The following is a 13,921-nucleotide window of genomic DNA, read 5'->3' on the forward strand; positions in this document are numbered from 1 at the left end:
CGTCAGATGGTCTTGGGGCTGGGATAATGGAAGGTGCTTTCACTCTCTGCTCGGATTAGGCAGGGAGGTGTGCGGCTCCCATTGAAGGTCCCTTCTTTGCGCCGCTAGGAGGGGGACGCCTTTTTAAAGGAGATATCTTAATTGTCTGCCACTTAGGTTTATCTTGTAGGGAATTAGAAAGCTCTAACTTCTATTTTTAGTTTCTTAAAAGATTTAAGGGTGGAAGGTAAAGCCACTGAAGAAAAAGAAAAACAAAACAAAACAAAAAACCCCAAACAAAAACCCCAGCTCTATCTAAGTGACCACTCAGCCACCTGGCTGCAAACAGCTGTTATTTTTGAGTAATGAACGTATTTTTTTCAACGCTGTTCTCTGGCTTGGTTAAGACGTGGTGGTGGTGGCTGCAGCATTTTCTCCTTATTGACTCTGATTCCACTTAAACTAAATACATAAAATATAAAATATATATATTTCATATATATATAATATATAAAAAGGAAAAAATTAAATGCAGTTTTCCTGTTCTTCTATGCTTAATTTTCTCCCTAAATATCACTCCCCAAGTCAGTGAAGGCCCTAGGCTTATATCTCCAATGCATGCTTGTGTGTGGTGCCTGAACTTGGAGGGCAATGAATATAATCCCTACGCTTTAAAATTAGGGTGACAAAGACAGAGATGAATGCTATCTGCAGGCATCTTCTGAGGGAGACCCCCAGCTTTGTTTAATTGGCAAGATACAACATGCTAGAGAAGGACCAGGGGTGGGTCCAAGGATTTTCTTTTGGGTGGAGGCGTGAATGACCAGGCCGGATTGTGTTTGTGTTTTCCAAAAGCAGTAGCCGATGGACTTTTCTAGAAGACCCAAAGGGCTTTAAAAAAAAAAAAAAAGTCCTCCATTGAATCAGACAATAAAAGGGACAGGCCATCTTCATCCCGCCCCCACCCCCCGAAAAAACACTTTAAAAAGTCCTCCAGAGACTGGGGCAGCAAATTAGCACAGCCACTTGTGTGCCCCTACACGTGAGTTTGGCGTGTCTCCTCCAGCAGCGACCCTCCCCTCCCCCACCCATCTGATGTAGGGCAGGACGCCTGCGGCTTGTTTACCAATACACGCTCCCTCCTTCTCGTTTCGTCGTTTTCTCCCACCTCAGTCAACCCTCCAGTGTCTTTTTCCTCTCCACATTTTCCCCGCTGTCCCTTCTTATACCTTTTGGCCAACGTCTCTTTGGAACACCCCCACCCCGCCCTTCCCCCAAGCCATTCTTCCCCTTCCCTCCCTACTCTCTTCCTTTAGCCTCTCTTCTTCCGCCTCCCCTCAGCCCCAACTCTGGTCCCCGTCCACCCTCACCTCCCTCCACCCCCTGCCCTGGCCCCCCATCCACCACCATCACCACCCCCTCCGCCCAGCCAAGCGCCCTAAATAGCACCGAGGCGCCCGCTCTCCGGACAGTGATTAATGACAGCGGTGCAGAGGGGTTAACACACTTCGCTGAAAAGTGTGTTGACTGGGCGGCTTGTAACACAATGTGGCCCGCTGCACGCCTCAAGAGAATCCTTTTGTTGTCCGTGCTCATTGTGGCCTCAAAATTCTGCCCACGAAAGTTTGCCAACGCTCCTGCCCCAGGAGTTTAATAGTTTCCCTTACTCGCAGGGCATTGTGTGGTACTGAAAAGCAGCCCCTCGCTATTCAAGTGTTGGTGGTCATCTCAATAGATCTCCAAGGGCCCATATGGTGGCCAGTGCCGATGAATCCGCCTGTTTAAATGGGGGAGAAAGTTGGGGTTTTAAAACATTTCAAAGTTCCTGAAAAGATCCCACTAGATCCTGTCACAATTCCCTGAACTCTTTGAAGGCGCTGCCTATTGTCTCCTGGTTATAAATGATATTCCTGGCCAAGTCGATTCCCACAGAGGTCTGGCGGCCCCTCCCCCACAAACTGGCCAAGTTTCTAGGCTCGGGAGGGGGACAGTCCCTGTTGGTTTCCCGTAGGGACCACAGGCCTCAGGACCCAAGACTCAGCTTTCAGTGCCCTGGGAAGCCCAGCCAGGGCCGGAATCCTTTCCTTTTCCCAGGCTGCCTCCTTGCAGGCAAGGTGCACAGCAGAGCCAGCTAGCCCAAGTGCACGTCTTCCACCGAGCGCAAAGGAAAACAATGAAACTTTCCCTGTTTAATGATAGAAATTACATTAAAAGTGGTGGAAATGCCCTAATTAAAAATGTACCACTTAAATGATAGGCCGAGGATTCAGCTGCGGCGTAGCATATTTAGCTAGTTAGTGAACTCTCCACGATTTCTTTTTTAAAATTACACGTTAAAAATTTAAAAGAAATCTTACTTTTCTCTGGTGCAACACATTACAAAGAATGGACAGTCCTTTTATCTAAATATAAAATTCCATTTTCAGCAATTATAGCCTGTTCTTGGTGATGATATAATTACAGCTGTGCTCGTAATAGGTGTCAAGGCGAAACACACTCACACAATGGTTGAATAAAACTGCAGAACAATGCAAGCACTTCTAAATTCACAACCTTTAAAATGAAATTGACTGTGCAGAATTCAAATAAAAACTAGATAAATATTTTTTTTTAAAGATTACAAGCTTGGTTTGGTTTCTTAATAGCATTTTCTACAAACCTATCAACATCTAATTGATTAGATAGGAATTACTGATTATAGATCAGCTGAAACCTTGCACATCACTCTATTTCCCCAACACAGCCATAGGTAAGTACTTTCTGCAGGGCTGCAACTGGCTGCGGCCTGTGGGGAGTCAGTAGTGGAAGATCCTTTTGCCTGGAAACTTTTTGGATTGCTTTGTCATTCCAAGAAATGCTGCTCTGTGAGAGGACTGTCAGGTCTCCTCTAGATGAAAACATACAGGAAAAGGACTCAGGTGAAAGCATCCTTCCCGGAAGGCTAACCCCTGATTACCTTAGTGAGGCTTTGTGGGGACTCAGACTGCCCAGTCCCTGGAGTTTATAACTATTGCAAGTCCCATTCAGAGCCCCCCCATGTCATCCCACTTTCTCTTATTGTCCTGTTCTTTTTGTTGCAGATGGCTGCCAGCAACAGGAAGGAGGGGGAGAGAACACCAACTCCATCAGTTCCAATGGGGAAGACTCGGATGAGGCTCAAATGCGACTCCAGCTGAAGCGGAAGCTGCAGAGAAATAGAACATCTTTCACCCAGGAGCAGATTGAGGCTCTGGAGAAAGGTGATGGGGATTTTTCAAAGCAGAGAAGTCTTAAGTCAAAGTAAATGCCACACCGAACAGCACAAAGGGCTAAATTTAGCAGGGGTCCTTTGCATAAAAGACTGAACCCCCCCACTTCCTTCTCCTCTTCTGTCTCCCCCTCCCCTCTGCACATCTTTTGGGGGAGTGTGTATCCATGTGCGTTTTCTTTCTTTTCACATACCAGTAAGTTGAAAGATTCAAATTCTGACATATAAAGAAAATGATGTTCTGGCTGTCCCAGGGTGCAGATGGTAACACTCACTGAATGTCATTCCAAAGAAAACCTCACTTAGTTCTGGCGGGAAAGTTCTCGCAAGTACAGCCAACACGCTGTAGAGTTATCCGAAGGGAAATTGGTTGGAGGAGATGGCAGTGGGGTGGCACCAGACAGTTTGATCCAGGGTTCAAATGTTTTTGTGTAGTTCTGGAATAACATATAAAACCGACTTACTCTTCCAGAGTTTGAGAGGACTCATTATCCAGACGTGTTTGCCCGGGAAAGACTAGCAGCCAAAATAGATCTACCTGAAGCAAGAATACAGGTACCTAGGGACTATGTGGCTTTTATGCATTGAGTCTTATTCTTTGCCTTGTTTGTATACCAGTCGTTTCTATAACTAGTGACAGGGTCAGTTTGCAAAGACCCACTTGTCCTAAGGCACGGTGGAAATGGAGGGGTTTTTGTTTGTGGCGGAGACGGTAGGCAGCACAGGGCTAACCTGTTCCCCGCATTTCCAGGTATGGTTTTCTAATCGAAGGGCCAAATGGAGACGAGAAGAGAAACTGAGGAACCAGAGAAGACAGGCCAGCAACACCCCTAGCCACATCCCTATCAGCAGCAGTTTCAACACCAGTGTCTACCAGCCGATTCCACAGCCCACCACGCCTGGTAACTTGAAGTGTCCACTACCCGGAAACCTACTTAAATCTGTTTGCCCTGGGCGCTCATCCTGAAATGACATTCCCTTTCTCTCTTTTCTCGCTCTGTCTTCTCTGCAGTTTCTTCCTTCACATCAGGCTCCATGTTGGGCCGAACGGACACCGCCCTCACCAACACATACAGTGCCCTGCCACCGATGCCCAGCTTCACCATGGCAAACAACCTGCCTATGCAAGTAAGAGAGGCTGGCCACCTGCTGCACAGGACCAGGAATGGGTTAGGGCTTGCAGACCCCATCCGCTGCATTTACCCCCTTGGGAGTCTTTCTTGTGACAGTGATTGGCTTGACCAGTCAACTCTGAGACAGTCAATCCAATCTCTTTGAGATGATTGATTGACTGATTGATTCGTGCCCTCGAAAAACAAACACTCGATCTGTTCAGTCAAGTTAATGTGCCTTTTATCATCATGTTAGCTGGGTAATTCTGGGTGGCAGTGTGAGTCTGTTTCGGGTACCAATGAAGCTTGTGCCATAAAGCGGAAATAATGATGGCATACTATAAGGTACTAAGATGTTAGTATGTAAAAACTTCATGTTTATGTTAGTGTGTTCATATTAATAAATACAGAATCAGCAGAAGTATTTTTGATGATTATTTTTGGTCCATGTGAGAAACTAGTGAGGAAGAAAAAAGGGGGGCCGAGAAGAGAGATTCCTCTTTACACAGTAAAAGACATTTACTAAAATAGGAAAACTGTTCTTTATTTAAAAGTAAACATGTACTAGAGAGCGTTTGCTTGAAATGTAGTGTGTATCAGCTGTAGGTGATGTGATAGGTGGGAGTTAATTCTTTGCTGCCTAGAAAGCTGGTGGTATTCTCAGTTTGGTACCTTGGCCTGTGCTCTTACGGGCCGTCCTGGATTCAGCTGGCACTTTCTAATGGTGGATGTACAGGGCTCCTGGGGCGTACTAGACCTTTGGGTGGATTCTTACTGGGGGGATTCTGATGGGTCTTCTGCATCAGCATTTCTAAGTCTCCTGATTGCACAACCATTAGATAGAGATGCCTGATTGTAAGAGCGTGGTGGCAGGAGTCAATGCTGGAAACAGTTCTGGGGTCACACAGATTGTTTATAATCCATTGAACATCTTCTGCCAGGTTTGGAATTCAAGTAACAGCCAAATAGAAGTCTCCCAGTCTTCAGACCAATACTGGAAGAGCTAGATAGAAAACTATAGAGTATTCATTCACATGTTTCTCTTCTATTTTGTTTGCTTTTTATTGGCCATAGCACAACTGATGTACATGAAGGGACCCACAGTCCATTAGTTAGTATTACTGTAACCTGGAATTTTCCAGAAGTCAGGTTGCCTAGGGGAAGTGATTGCAGGAAGTAGAAACAAATGCAAGCTGAAATCCCGGCAGGGCCCTTTGTGCCTGCTTGCCTTTTTAGACTTGACGTGAGCATCTGACGTTAATGAGGCCACTGAATGTGTCGTGTGGTGTTATATCTTATAGCAACATCTAGGTGTCTGTGAGCGTGATGTAGTGTGCACATGCAAAACCAAAATGGAATAATTAGATGCTGGATTGCGTTGAGCTTGCTTCTACATATAAAGAAATATGTTGGGTTGATTGATTTTGAACATTGACTTTCAAAAATTATACAGATTTTACAACAACAAAAGTAAACGGCTTCATCGAACAAGGAAAATAAAAAAGGATCTGTGGTTTTACAGTTCAGAAAAAACGCCTCTTTAAGTTTTGGAATGGGGAGGGGTGGTCTCTCTGTCAGTGGCTTCATCCTGTTGACCAAAATCCTCTGTCTTGCAAAGAATGGGTGCCTTCCTCTGAGCCTTCTTTGGCAGGTGCCAGTCTTTGTGAATGAGGATTTGGGGGTGTCAGTCTTTGTGAATGAGGCTTTGGGGGTGTCATGTGAATGAGGCTTTGGGGGTGTCAAGCACATGCAGAGCAGCTATTGCTGACACTGGGCTTCCGATTCACCTCATCAGTTTTCTGACCTCAGATAACCTATGAGGACTCCGAAGGGGGGGGGGGGATTATCCTGGCTCTGCATATTTCTTTATTTCTTATTTAGTTACAAGAGAAGTTTATCTCCTCAACATTTCCATTCTGAATGCTTAGAAGACAGCAACACATCTTATGGATGTGACTCAAATAGGACTTTGGGGTTAGTTAGGAAGTCAGTTAATTCTCAGGTCCTGTTTAAGTTACATTCACTCGCTGACACTTCTGACCTCTTTAACCTCACTCCACTATGGTTGCATATTTTAAAAAAACAAAACAAAACTCTGCTTGTCCAAGTACAGCACTGGAACGTTCCCAGAGTTCCCTGATTCCTCCTATTGCTCTCTTCCCTGAAGTTGAATTAGGCAATTTGGGGATCTTAGCATTCTTAGCTCTAGGTTTGTGCTAGGAACTCCTGCAAGGTAAAAGTGCAGACTGCCAACACTGAGTGCATGTTTGAATGTATTGTTCTAGACATTTGTCACACAGGTGGCTTTGCCCTGGTGGTGGCTGATGATGAAGGGTCAAGCTTAGACTCATTATATGGAATTCTAGTACATTCCAAGGAGGCATCGGTAATGACCAGACTTGCTGGCAGAGGCTCTGGGGAGCAGGAACCGCAGGACGAGGCTGTGTGATGTGGTTCTGGTAATCACAGGTTTCTCTGTCTCTCGGCAGCCCCCAGTCCCCAGCCAGACCTCTTCATACTCCTGCATGCTACCCACCAGCCCTTCGGTAAATGGGCGGAGTTATGACACCTACACCCCTCCGCACATGCAAACACACATGAACAGTCAGCCCATGGGCACCTCGGGGACCACTTCAACAGGTGAGCTCTCTGTAGTTGTGCGGAGGGGTCTACTGGGTCTCTTTGGCCAATCGATCACCTCAACTGTTCTACGGGTGACTTGAGAAGAAATCCCTGGCCTTGCATTAAGGGGCATGGTGAACATTTTACTGCTCTTGCCTTTAGAGAAAACTGACTGAAAAGGGAAATTCAGTTAAGTTAGTTAGTTGACACCATATAGAGAAAAGAGACGTCATTTATGGTGGTGGATGTGATCACAGAAACCGTGTATGACAAGGCCCAAGATCAAATTTTCAGAAGACATCTTGGCCTGAGCTGGACAGTTGAGAGGGTCCACTGAGCTTGATGTAGGTATTTTTGGAAGACTTATACATCTTCTAGCTTCTTGATGCCAGCTGGAGAGGTACCACATAAGTCTTCCAGAGATGGCTGTACTGAGAAACTTCTAAATGTGGGGGAGGTTGATTTGGGTTTCAGGAGGTATGTGGGAGCATAGTCTCTAGTTTCTAAAGGTCTCCTTTTCTTTCTAATGATTGAAAGCTTTTTATTTTAATGTAAAGTAAAAAAGAAGTATTATGAAGTGTCAGGGGTTTTAGAAAGTCTGTGTGTTCATGCTCCACGCCATCTTTAGAGTCTACCCTTATGGATATTCTTTTTTCTTTATTCATTTACAGGACTCATTTCCCCCGGAGTGTCAGTTCCTGTCCAAGTTCCTGGGAGTGAACCTGACATGTCTCAGTATTGGCCCCGATTACAGTAAAGAGAGAGTGTGATCGAGAGAGGAAACCGTGTTCACTCAGTCAGTGACTATGTGGACACAATAGTTGGGTGTTCAGGAAGGAAAGAGAAATGGCTGTTAGAAGCACTTCACTTTGCAACTGTGTCCTGTATTGGAGCCCGGGAATGGACTAGAAACAAGGACCTTTGCATACAGAAGGCGCGGTATCAGTTGGAACAAATCTTCATTTTGGTATCCAAACTTTTATTAATTTTGGTGTATTATTTGTAAATGGGCATTTGTATGTTATAATGAAGAAAAGAACAACCCAGGCCGGTGGACCTTGGATCTGTGTTGGCTCATGTGGTTGTTTAAAAGAAACCATGATTGACAAGATTTGCCATGGATTTAAGAGTTTTATCAAGATATATCGAATACTTCTACCCATCTGTTCATAGTTTATGGACTGATGTTCCAAGTTTGTATCATTCCTTTGCATATAATTAAACCTGGAACAACACACACTAGATATATGTAAGAAATATCCATTGGTTTTCCAAAGGTTGTTAACAGATGAAGTTTATGTGCAAAAAAGGGTAAGATATAAATTCAAGGAGAAGTTGATAGCTAAAAGGTAGAGCGTGTCTTCGATATAATCCAATTTGTTTTATGTCAAAATGTAAGTATTTGTCTTCCCTAGAAATCCTCAGAATGATTTCTATAATAAAGTTAATTTCATTTATATTTGACAAGAATACTCTATAGATGTTTTATACACATTTTCATGCAATCATTTGTTTCTTTCTTGGCCAGCAAAAAATTAATTGTTCTTAGATATAGCTGTATTACTGTTCACAGTCCAATCATTTTGTGCATCTAGAATTCATTCCTAATCAATTAAAAGTGCTTGCAAGAGTTTTAAACCTAAGTGTTTTGAAGTTGTTCACAAATACATATCAAAATTAACCATTGTTGATTGTAAAAACCATGCCAAAGCCTTTGTATTTTCTTTATTACACTATTTTCTTTTTAACCTTATAGTGTGGTGTTACAAATTTTGTTTCCACATTAGGTTAACATCCTCAATCAATGGTTAGGTTCCTATACACTCCATTTTACAACCTGGTAGTCCTCAAGGAAAAAAAAAATTACAGACACCAGAAGTTGACTATGTATCAGGAAAAAAAAAAACCATTCACAGCTGTGAGGATCTGCATCCTACAACATGTACAGAAAATGGCAGTCCTTCCAATTTATCCATTTATTTCATTTAAGAGCTCAAAGTGTAGAAATAATTTTTAAAAATGTAACATGCTGTTCCCTAGGAATCGTGTTTTGAACTGAGGCTGGCATCTTCGAGCTGGGCAGCCAAAACGTCCACAACAATTTCACTCAAGTATATTCAAAGGTTGAGTTCTGAAACAAGACTCTCAGGAAGCTGCTGCCCCTCTCAGATATCACCTCTCCCTGTCCTGTCTCTGTCCTCTTTGTACAAGAGGCGCATTTCCCACTGAACCCCTACAGCTGTTCCCATTTGAGTCCTGCTTTCTGTGCCGCTGTGGCTGGTTGGAGGGTGGAGGGGGGATGTTGCGTGTCAAGAAATAATGAGCGCCGACACATCAGCAGACAACAACAAAGCAGGCTGTGACTGGCCGGTGGGAGTTAAAGGCCTTCAGTCATTGGCAGCTGAAGCCAAACATCCCCAAGTCTACGGAGCAGGGCCCATTGTTGGTCAGTTGTTATTTGCAGAGAAGCACAGATCTGATCATGTTTAGAGTGGCGGCATGCAGGGCAGGAGTGCCTGAGCCCAAGCAGTGGATGGAAGGAAGAAATAAGCCTTTGTTGGGTAGAAAAAGGCTGGCCTGCCTGTTATTTTCTGTCTGCTCTGGGCAACACCTAAGTCAAAGTAGACATATTTTCTTCAGTGAACTGCAGTGAAAAAACGTGTGTGTGGGGGGCTCCTGACTGTCTGGATTAAAAATATTCATACATGGAGAAATGTCTCGGTACACATTTCCATGGACTCAAACTCTGAGATATATATATATATATATATATATATATATATATATATATATATATATATTTCAGTCCCAAAGACAAATGATAAGAAATACATGACTTGAGGATTTGGACATCTCCCATTTGGTAGATAAGCTATCACCTACGAGCAAATGACTTAGATCTATTCATTTTCTTCTAGCGGAACTGCTTTCTGTTTAGAGATGCCATCCTAACTGGACTGCTGTTTTTGTGTGTGCGCTTGTAATCACTGTCCGTGTCAGGCTGCACCGCCTGCTGGCACACACATACTACTGGTACAATCGCCGTTGCAGACATTTCTGCCTCCTGACATTTTGCAGCCTCCATTCCCCGAGGGATGTGTGTTGAAGGAACTGTCAGAGAAGGGCTGTCTGCGTTGCAGCCACTCCTGGCTGGCTTACTTCTTCCTTAGAAAAAAAAAAAAGAGCAGTTTCTAACTGGCTGTGTTTGGGCTGGGGTCATGCAGTCTGTGCTGGCCCCCGGCCCTGCTGCAGAGAGCACACAGATGACAGAGAATGGTACACGGAATTTGGGGTGTCAGATCTGGGAGTGATGTGAGGACTGAGGCTCTGGATGTGTGCAGCTGGGCACGTATACAAGTCCTCAGAGGGTCAAGATTGCCAGGGTGCAGTGGCACAGCCTGGTACGTTCTGAAGGAGGGATGCTCAGCTGTGGAAGCCTCGGGTCCAGCAGGATGAGAGCAGCAGCCTTGCCTTCTGCCCGCATGCACCCTAGAGGGATGAGCTGTCTGTATCCCAGGCTGTGGTTCCGATGCCCGGGAACTGGTTTTTGACTCCCAGTAATCATTTTCATTTGTTTATTTACTGACGGATATGTTTATAGATTTCACAATGGAAAATCTTGCAGGGGTGTTTTAGTGCCATTCATTTTCCAGGATGAAGGCCAAATTTTATGACATTCTCCGTCCGAACAGCTTACGTTTTATCTCAAGGTTTGACTAACTTGGGGACATCAGGTGAATGGAATCAGAGTTGAATCAGTCTAGGTCAGCGTTTTTCAACTTTCCTAACGCTGCGACCCTTTAATACAGTTTCTCACGTTGTGGTGACTCCCAGCCATAATCTTATTATGGCCTTTGCTATTTCGTAACTGTAATTTTCTACTGTTGTGAACTGTAATGTAAATATCTGATACGCAGGAATGACCCCTGTGAAAAAGTCATTCAACCCCCCAAAGTGGTCTCAACTCAGGCATTGAGAACCGCTACTCCAGGTGAAAATAACTTTTCTTTCCACCACAATGAAATTCCCAGGACGAACCTTCCAACAACTCTTACACGGTGGTGAACAACTGGCTTCTCAGCACTGCTTACATCACCTCCTCTTCCTGCTTAAATGAAACATCACAAATGGGTTTCCTAAAAATTCCATGAGTGGTGTTAGCGTTTAGCTGCTTTGTTCTTGAGCGTTTGCGGTCACAGGAGGGCACTGACTGACTATCTCTATTCACGTCTTTGTGCTCTGGGCCTTAATGTTCTCAAGAAAAAGTGATTTTTTTTTTTTTGTTTTGAGGGGGTGGTCTCTATATTGAGTTTATAGATGGCAAATACACATGATTCTGTTTTTCAATAACTTTTTTTTGACTTGGTCATAGATGAATAAACTGCTTGCTCATTTTACAAGTTCAAAGTGTAAACCTTTAGGGCTTATATTGGTTAATTTGGATACTGTTGATGATGACTATCTTGGGAATATAGTAATATGACGTCATAGAGATGATATTAATAATGGGATTAACTGATATGGGTTTCCCCACACGCCCTTGCTCTAGGTGTATGTCCCATTCATTAAAATTAAAAGACAGGGACTCAACAGCAGGATATCCCTTGCTTTTGAAGCATTTTCATTTGTTCTGGTGTTAGTACTAGAAGGTTCTGGGTGTAGTGTTAAAGAATAAGTAAAAAATAAGTTAAGAAAAGTGATTTCGCTTGGTGGCTATTCACAAAAAATGCAGATGGTCTCGGAGCCCTTTGCCTGAGCAACCTATAGTAGTCAAAATACTTACCTCATGTTAAAGAAAGGCAGATCTAGCGCAGGAATGAATACCAGAAAGGGGTTTGGGGTCCACACACTAGAAATACTGAAAAGATATAGGGATATTATAGATCTTCTATTTGACAGTGTTCTTAAGTATTTATATTCCAGAGAGTTTAAAATATACGAGTAGAGTATACATTTTATAATATATCAGAAGGACATGCATATATATATATAGTGGCATGTAACATACATATATTAATGTTTGTATTTTGAAGAGCAATATTCTTATGTGGGAAGTTGTTGGGGTAATAGAGAACAAATAATCTCTAGATGAAGGAAAACATATTTTGAGAATGGGTTTGTATCAGAGGAAAACAAAAACCAGCACCGTACAATAGCAGCTTCTTCTTCCTTATTATTATTATTAAAATGTGCCCAGGGAGCCTGAGAAACAACGTAGTGGATGTGGTGCTTTTGGAAAGTCCAGGTACTCTATTTATCGAAGAGTTCAAAACGTTTAATTTCTCTCTAACCTAAGGGTTCAAATATGCTTACTCAATTTCTAGGGAATTTATCTATTTGTAAAGCTCATACCTACTGAGTTGACTGTTAACTTTATAGATGTCGTAGCCAAGCAGCAGACCAATGATTTATGAAGTATTTCATGAGCAATTTGCCTATCGATGGCCTCGCCCTTCCTTTCAGCGTCAGATGCCATGTGAAGGTGCTGTGGTGTGTGTGGGGGATGACTCTCAGCGGGGTAAGAGGAAGGTTAGTTATTACACCAGTCAAACACTCACAGTCTGTCAGAGGACAGCCGGGCTTCTGTGGATATCGCGCAACCTGACTGATTATCGATGGAAGAAATCAATTTTTTGAAGTTGTTTTAAATCTTAAAAGTACCTCTCCTCAACATAAAAGCCCTTTAATTTTAACTGACAGATCAATTCTGAAACTTTATTTTGAAAAGAAAATGGGGAAGAATTTGTGTCTTTAGAATTAAACGAGATAAAAAAAATAAATCAGACATTCTAAAAAAAATAAAAAATCAACCTGATTTTTTTTTTAGTGCTAATGAAGTCGTGGTGACAAAATAGTTGTCTTTTTGATTTTATCACAAAAAATAAACTGGTAGTGACAGGGTATGATGGAGAGATTGACGTCCTGGCAAATCACTGCCATTGATTCAATTATTCTAATTCTGAATAAGAGCTGTATACAGTCTGTGTTTATGCTACAGTGGGCTTTTTTTTTAAGTGACTGACATTCATCATATTGGTTAGACAGTTTTAAAGAGCTAGTCTTTGTTTTCTACAATGTTGTCAAGAGCAAATAGAGTATAATTTGTGGTATATTAAAAGGAAGCTGCTTAAGATGTTAGTTAAAGGTGCTTCAAAATATTCTAATTTATTTGAAAATGTATTTTGGAAATTCAATTTCTGCCAATAGATGCTAAACATCTTTGAAAAACCTCGGGTCTTTAAGTACATGCCGGGGGCTTTTTACCTTTCACTTTGTCCTATGGTTTGTCAAACCCTTCAAGAATACAGACCTATGGCGCCAAACCCTAGTGTCTTACAGGAAAACTTGGTCCATATGCTGTGTTCCCAAGACACGTTCCATGTTAGAGACTCATTAACATGCCCAGCCAATGCTCATAGTTAACAAAGGGTTGAGGGGACACAATGGAAATCTGAGTTTGGTTCAGTTTTCCACTGTCTTAGAACCGCATTACATAAGCTGTTCACTGGGCTTCGTGGACATCTCTGGGACACCAGCGTCAGTGGAGCTTCTAGCTTGAATTTCCATTTGAATTTTGTCTGTTGACATAATTTCACAGCACTGATGTCGGTCATTTGGAAGTTCAGATCAGCAGTCTACCCAGCTGCTTTGTGTAGTCCATCAAGTTCTGTATGTACTACTGTGTGGGGTAAGACGAAACCCCCCAAATATGACTTTTGCCTTTACCACTTTAAACAACAGGATGCACCAATGCAAACTGTTTCATATACTAGCAAACAAAACATTCTTTTAAAAAAGTCTTAACAGTTTTTGGTGACCTTTTCAGAAAAACAGAGCAACGTATCACACACGGCTTGAATTCCCGTTCTGTATTTATGGGCTGCAGCATGCATATTACCATCACCCCTTGCTACAGTCCACGTAAACCAGGGACGATTCTAAAGCACACCAGGTTTGAGGT

At 42.9% G+C, this 13,921-nt stretch overlaps 1 protein-coding gene across 8 annotated transcripts in view; it reads left to right on the forward strand.

The window, feature by feature from the left end:
• Pax6 (paired box 6) overlaps positions 1 to 8,678 on the forward strand; it is a 28,300-nt gene extending 19,622 nt beyond the window's left edge. For all 8 annotated transcript variants that reach the window (XM_041679119.1, XM_041679118.1, XM_041679120.1 and 5 more), the window contains 6 exons: positions 3,060 to 3,218; positions 3,699 to 3,781; positions 3,978 to 4,128; positions 4,239 to 4,354; positions 6,828 to 6,978; positions 7,632 to 8,678. In XM_041679119.1, coding sequence (XP_041535053.1) covers positions 3,060 to 3,218; positions 3,699 to 3,781; positions 3,978 to 4,128; positions 4,239 to 4,354; positions 6,828 to 6,978; positions 7,632 to 7,717 — 746 coding nt within the window. In that variant the 3' untranslated portion in view covers positions 7,718 to 8,678. The remainder of the gene's footprint in view (positions 1 to 3,059; positions 3,219 to 3,698; positions 3,782 to 3,977; positions 4,129 to 4,238; positions 4,355 to 6,827; positions 6,979 to 7,631) is intronic.
• Positions 8,679 to 13,921: the final 5,243 nt, after the last annotated feature.

This window comes from Microtus oregoni, unplaced genomic scaffold (assembly GCF_018167655.1).
Source record: "Microtus oregoni isolate MIOR12 unplaced genomic scaffold, Mior012 000031F_ref0000149, whole genome shotgun sequence".
Classification (NCBI taxonomy): domain Eukaryota; kingdom Metazoa; phylum Chordata; class Mammalia; order Rodentia; family Cricetidae; genus Microtus; species Microtus oregoni.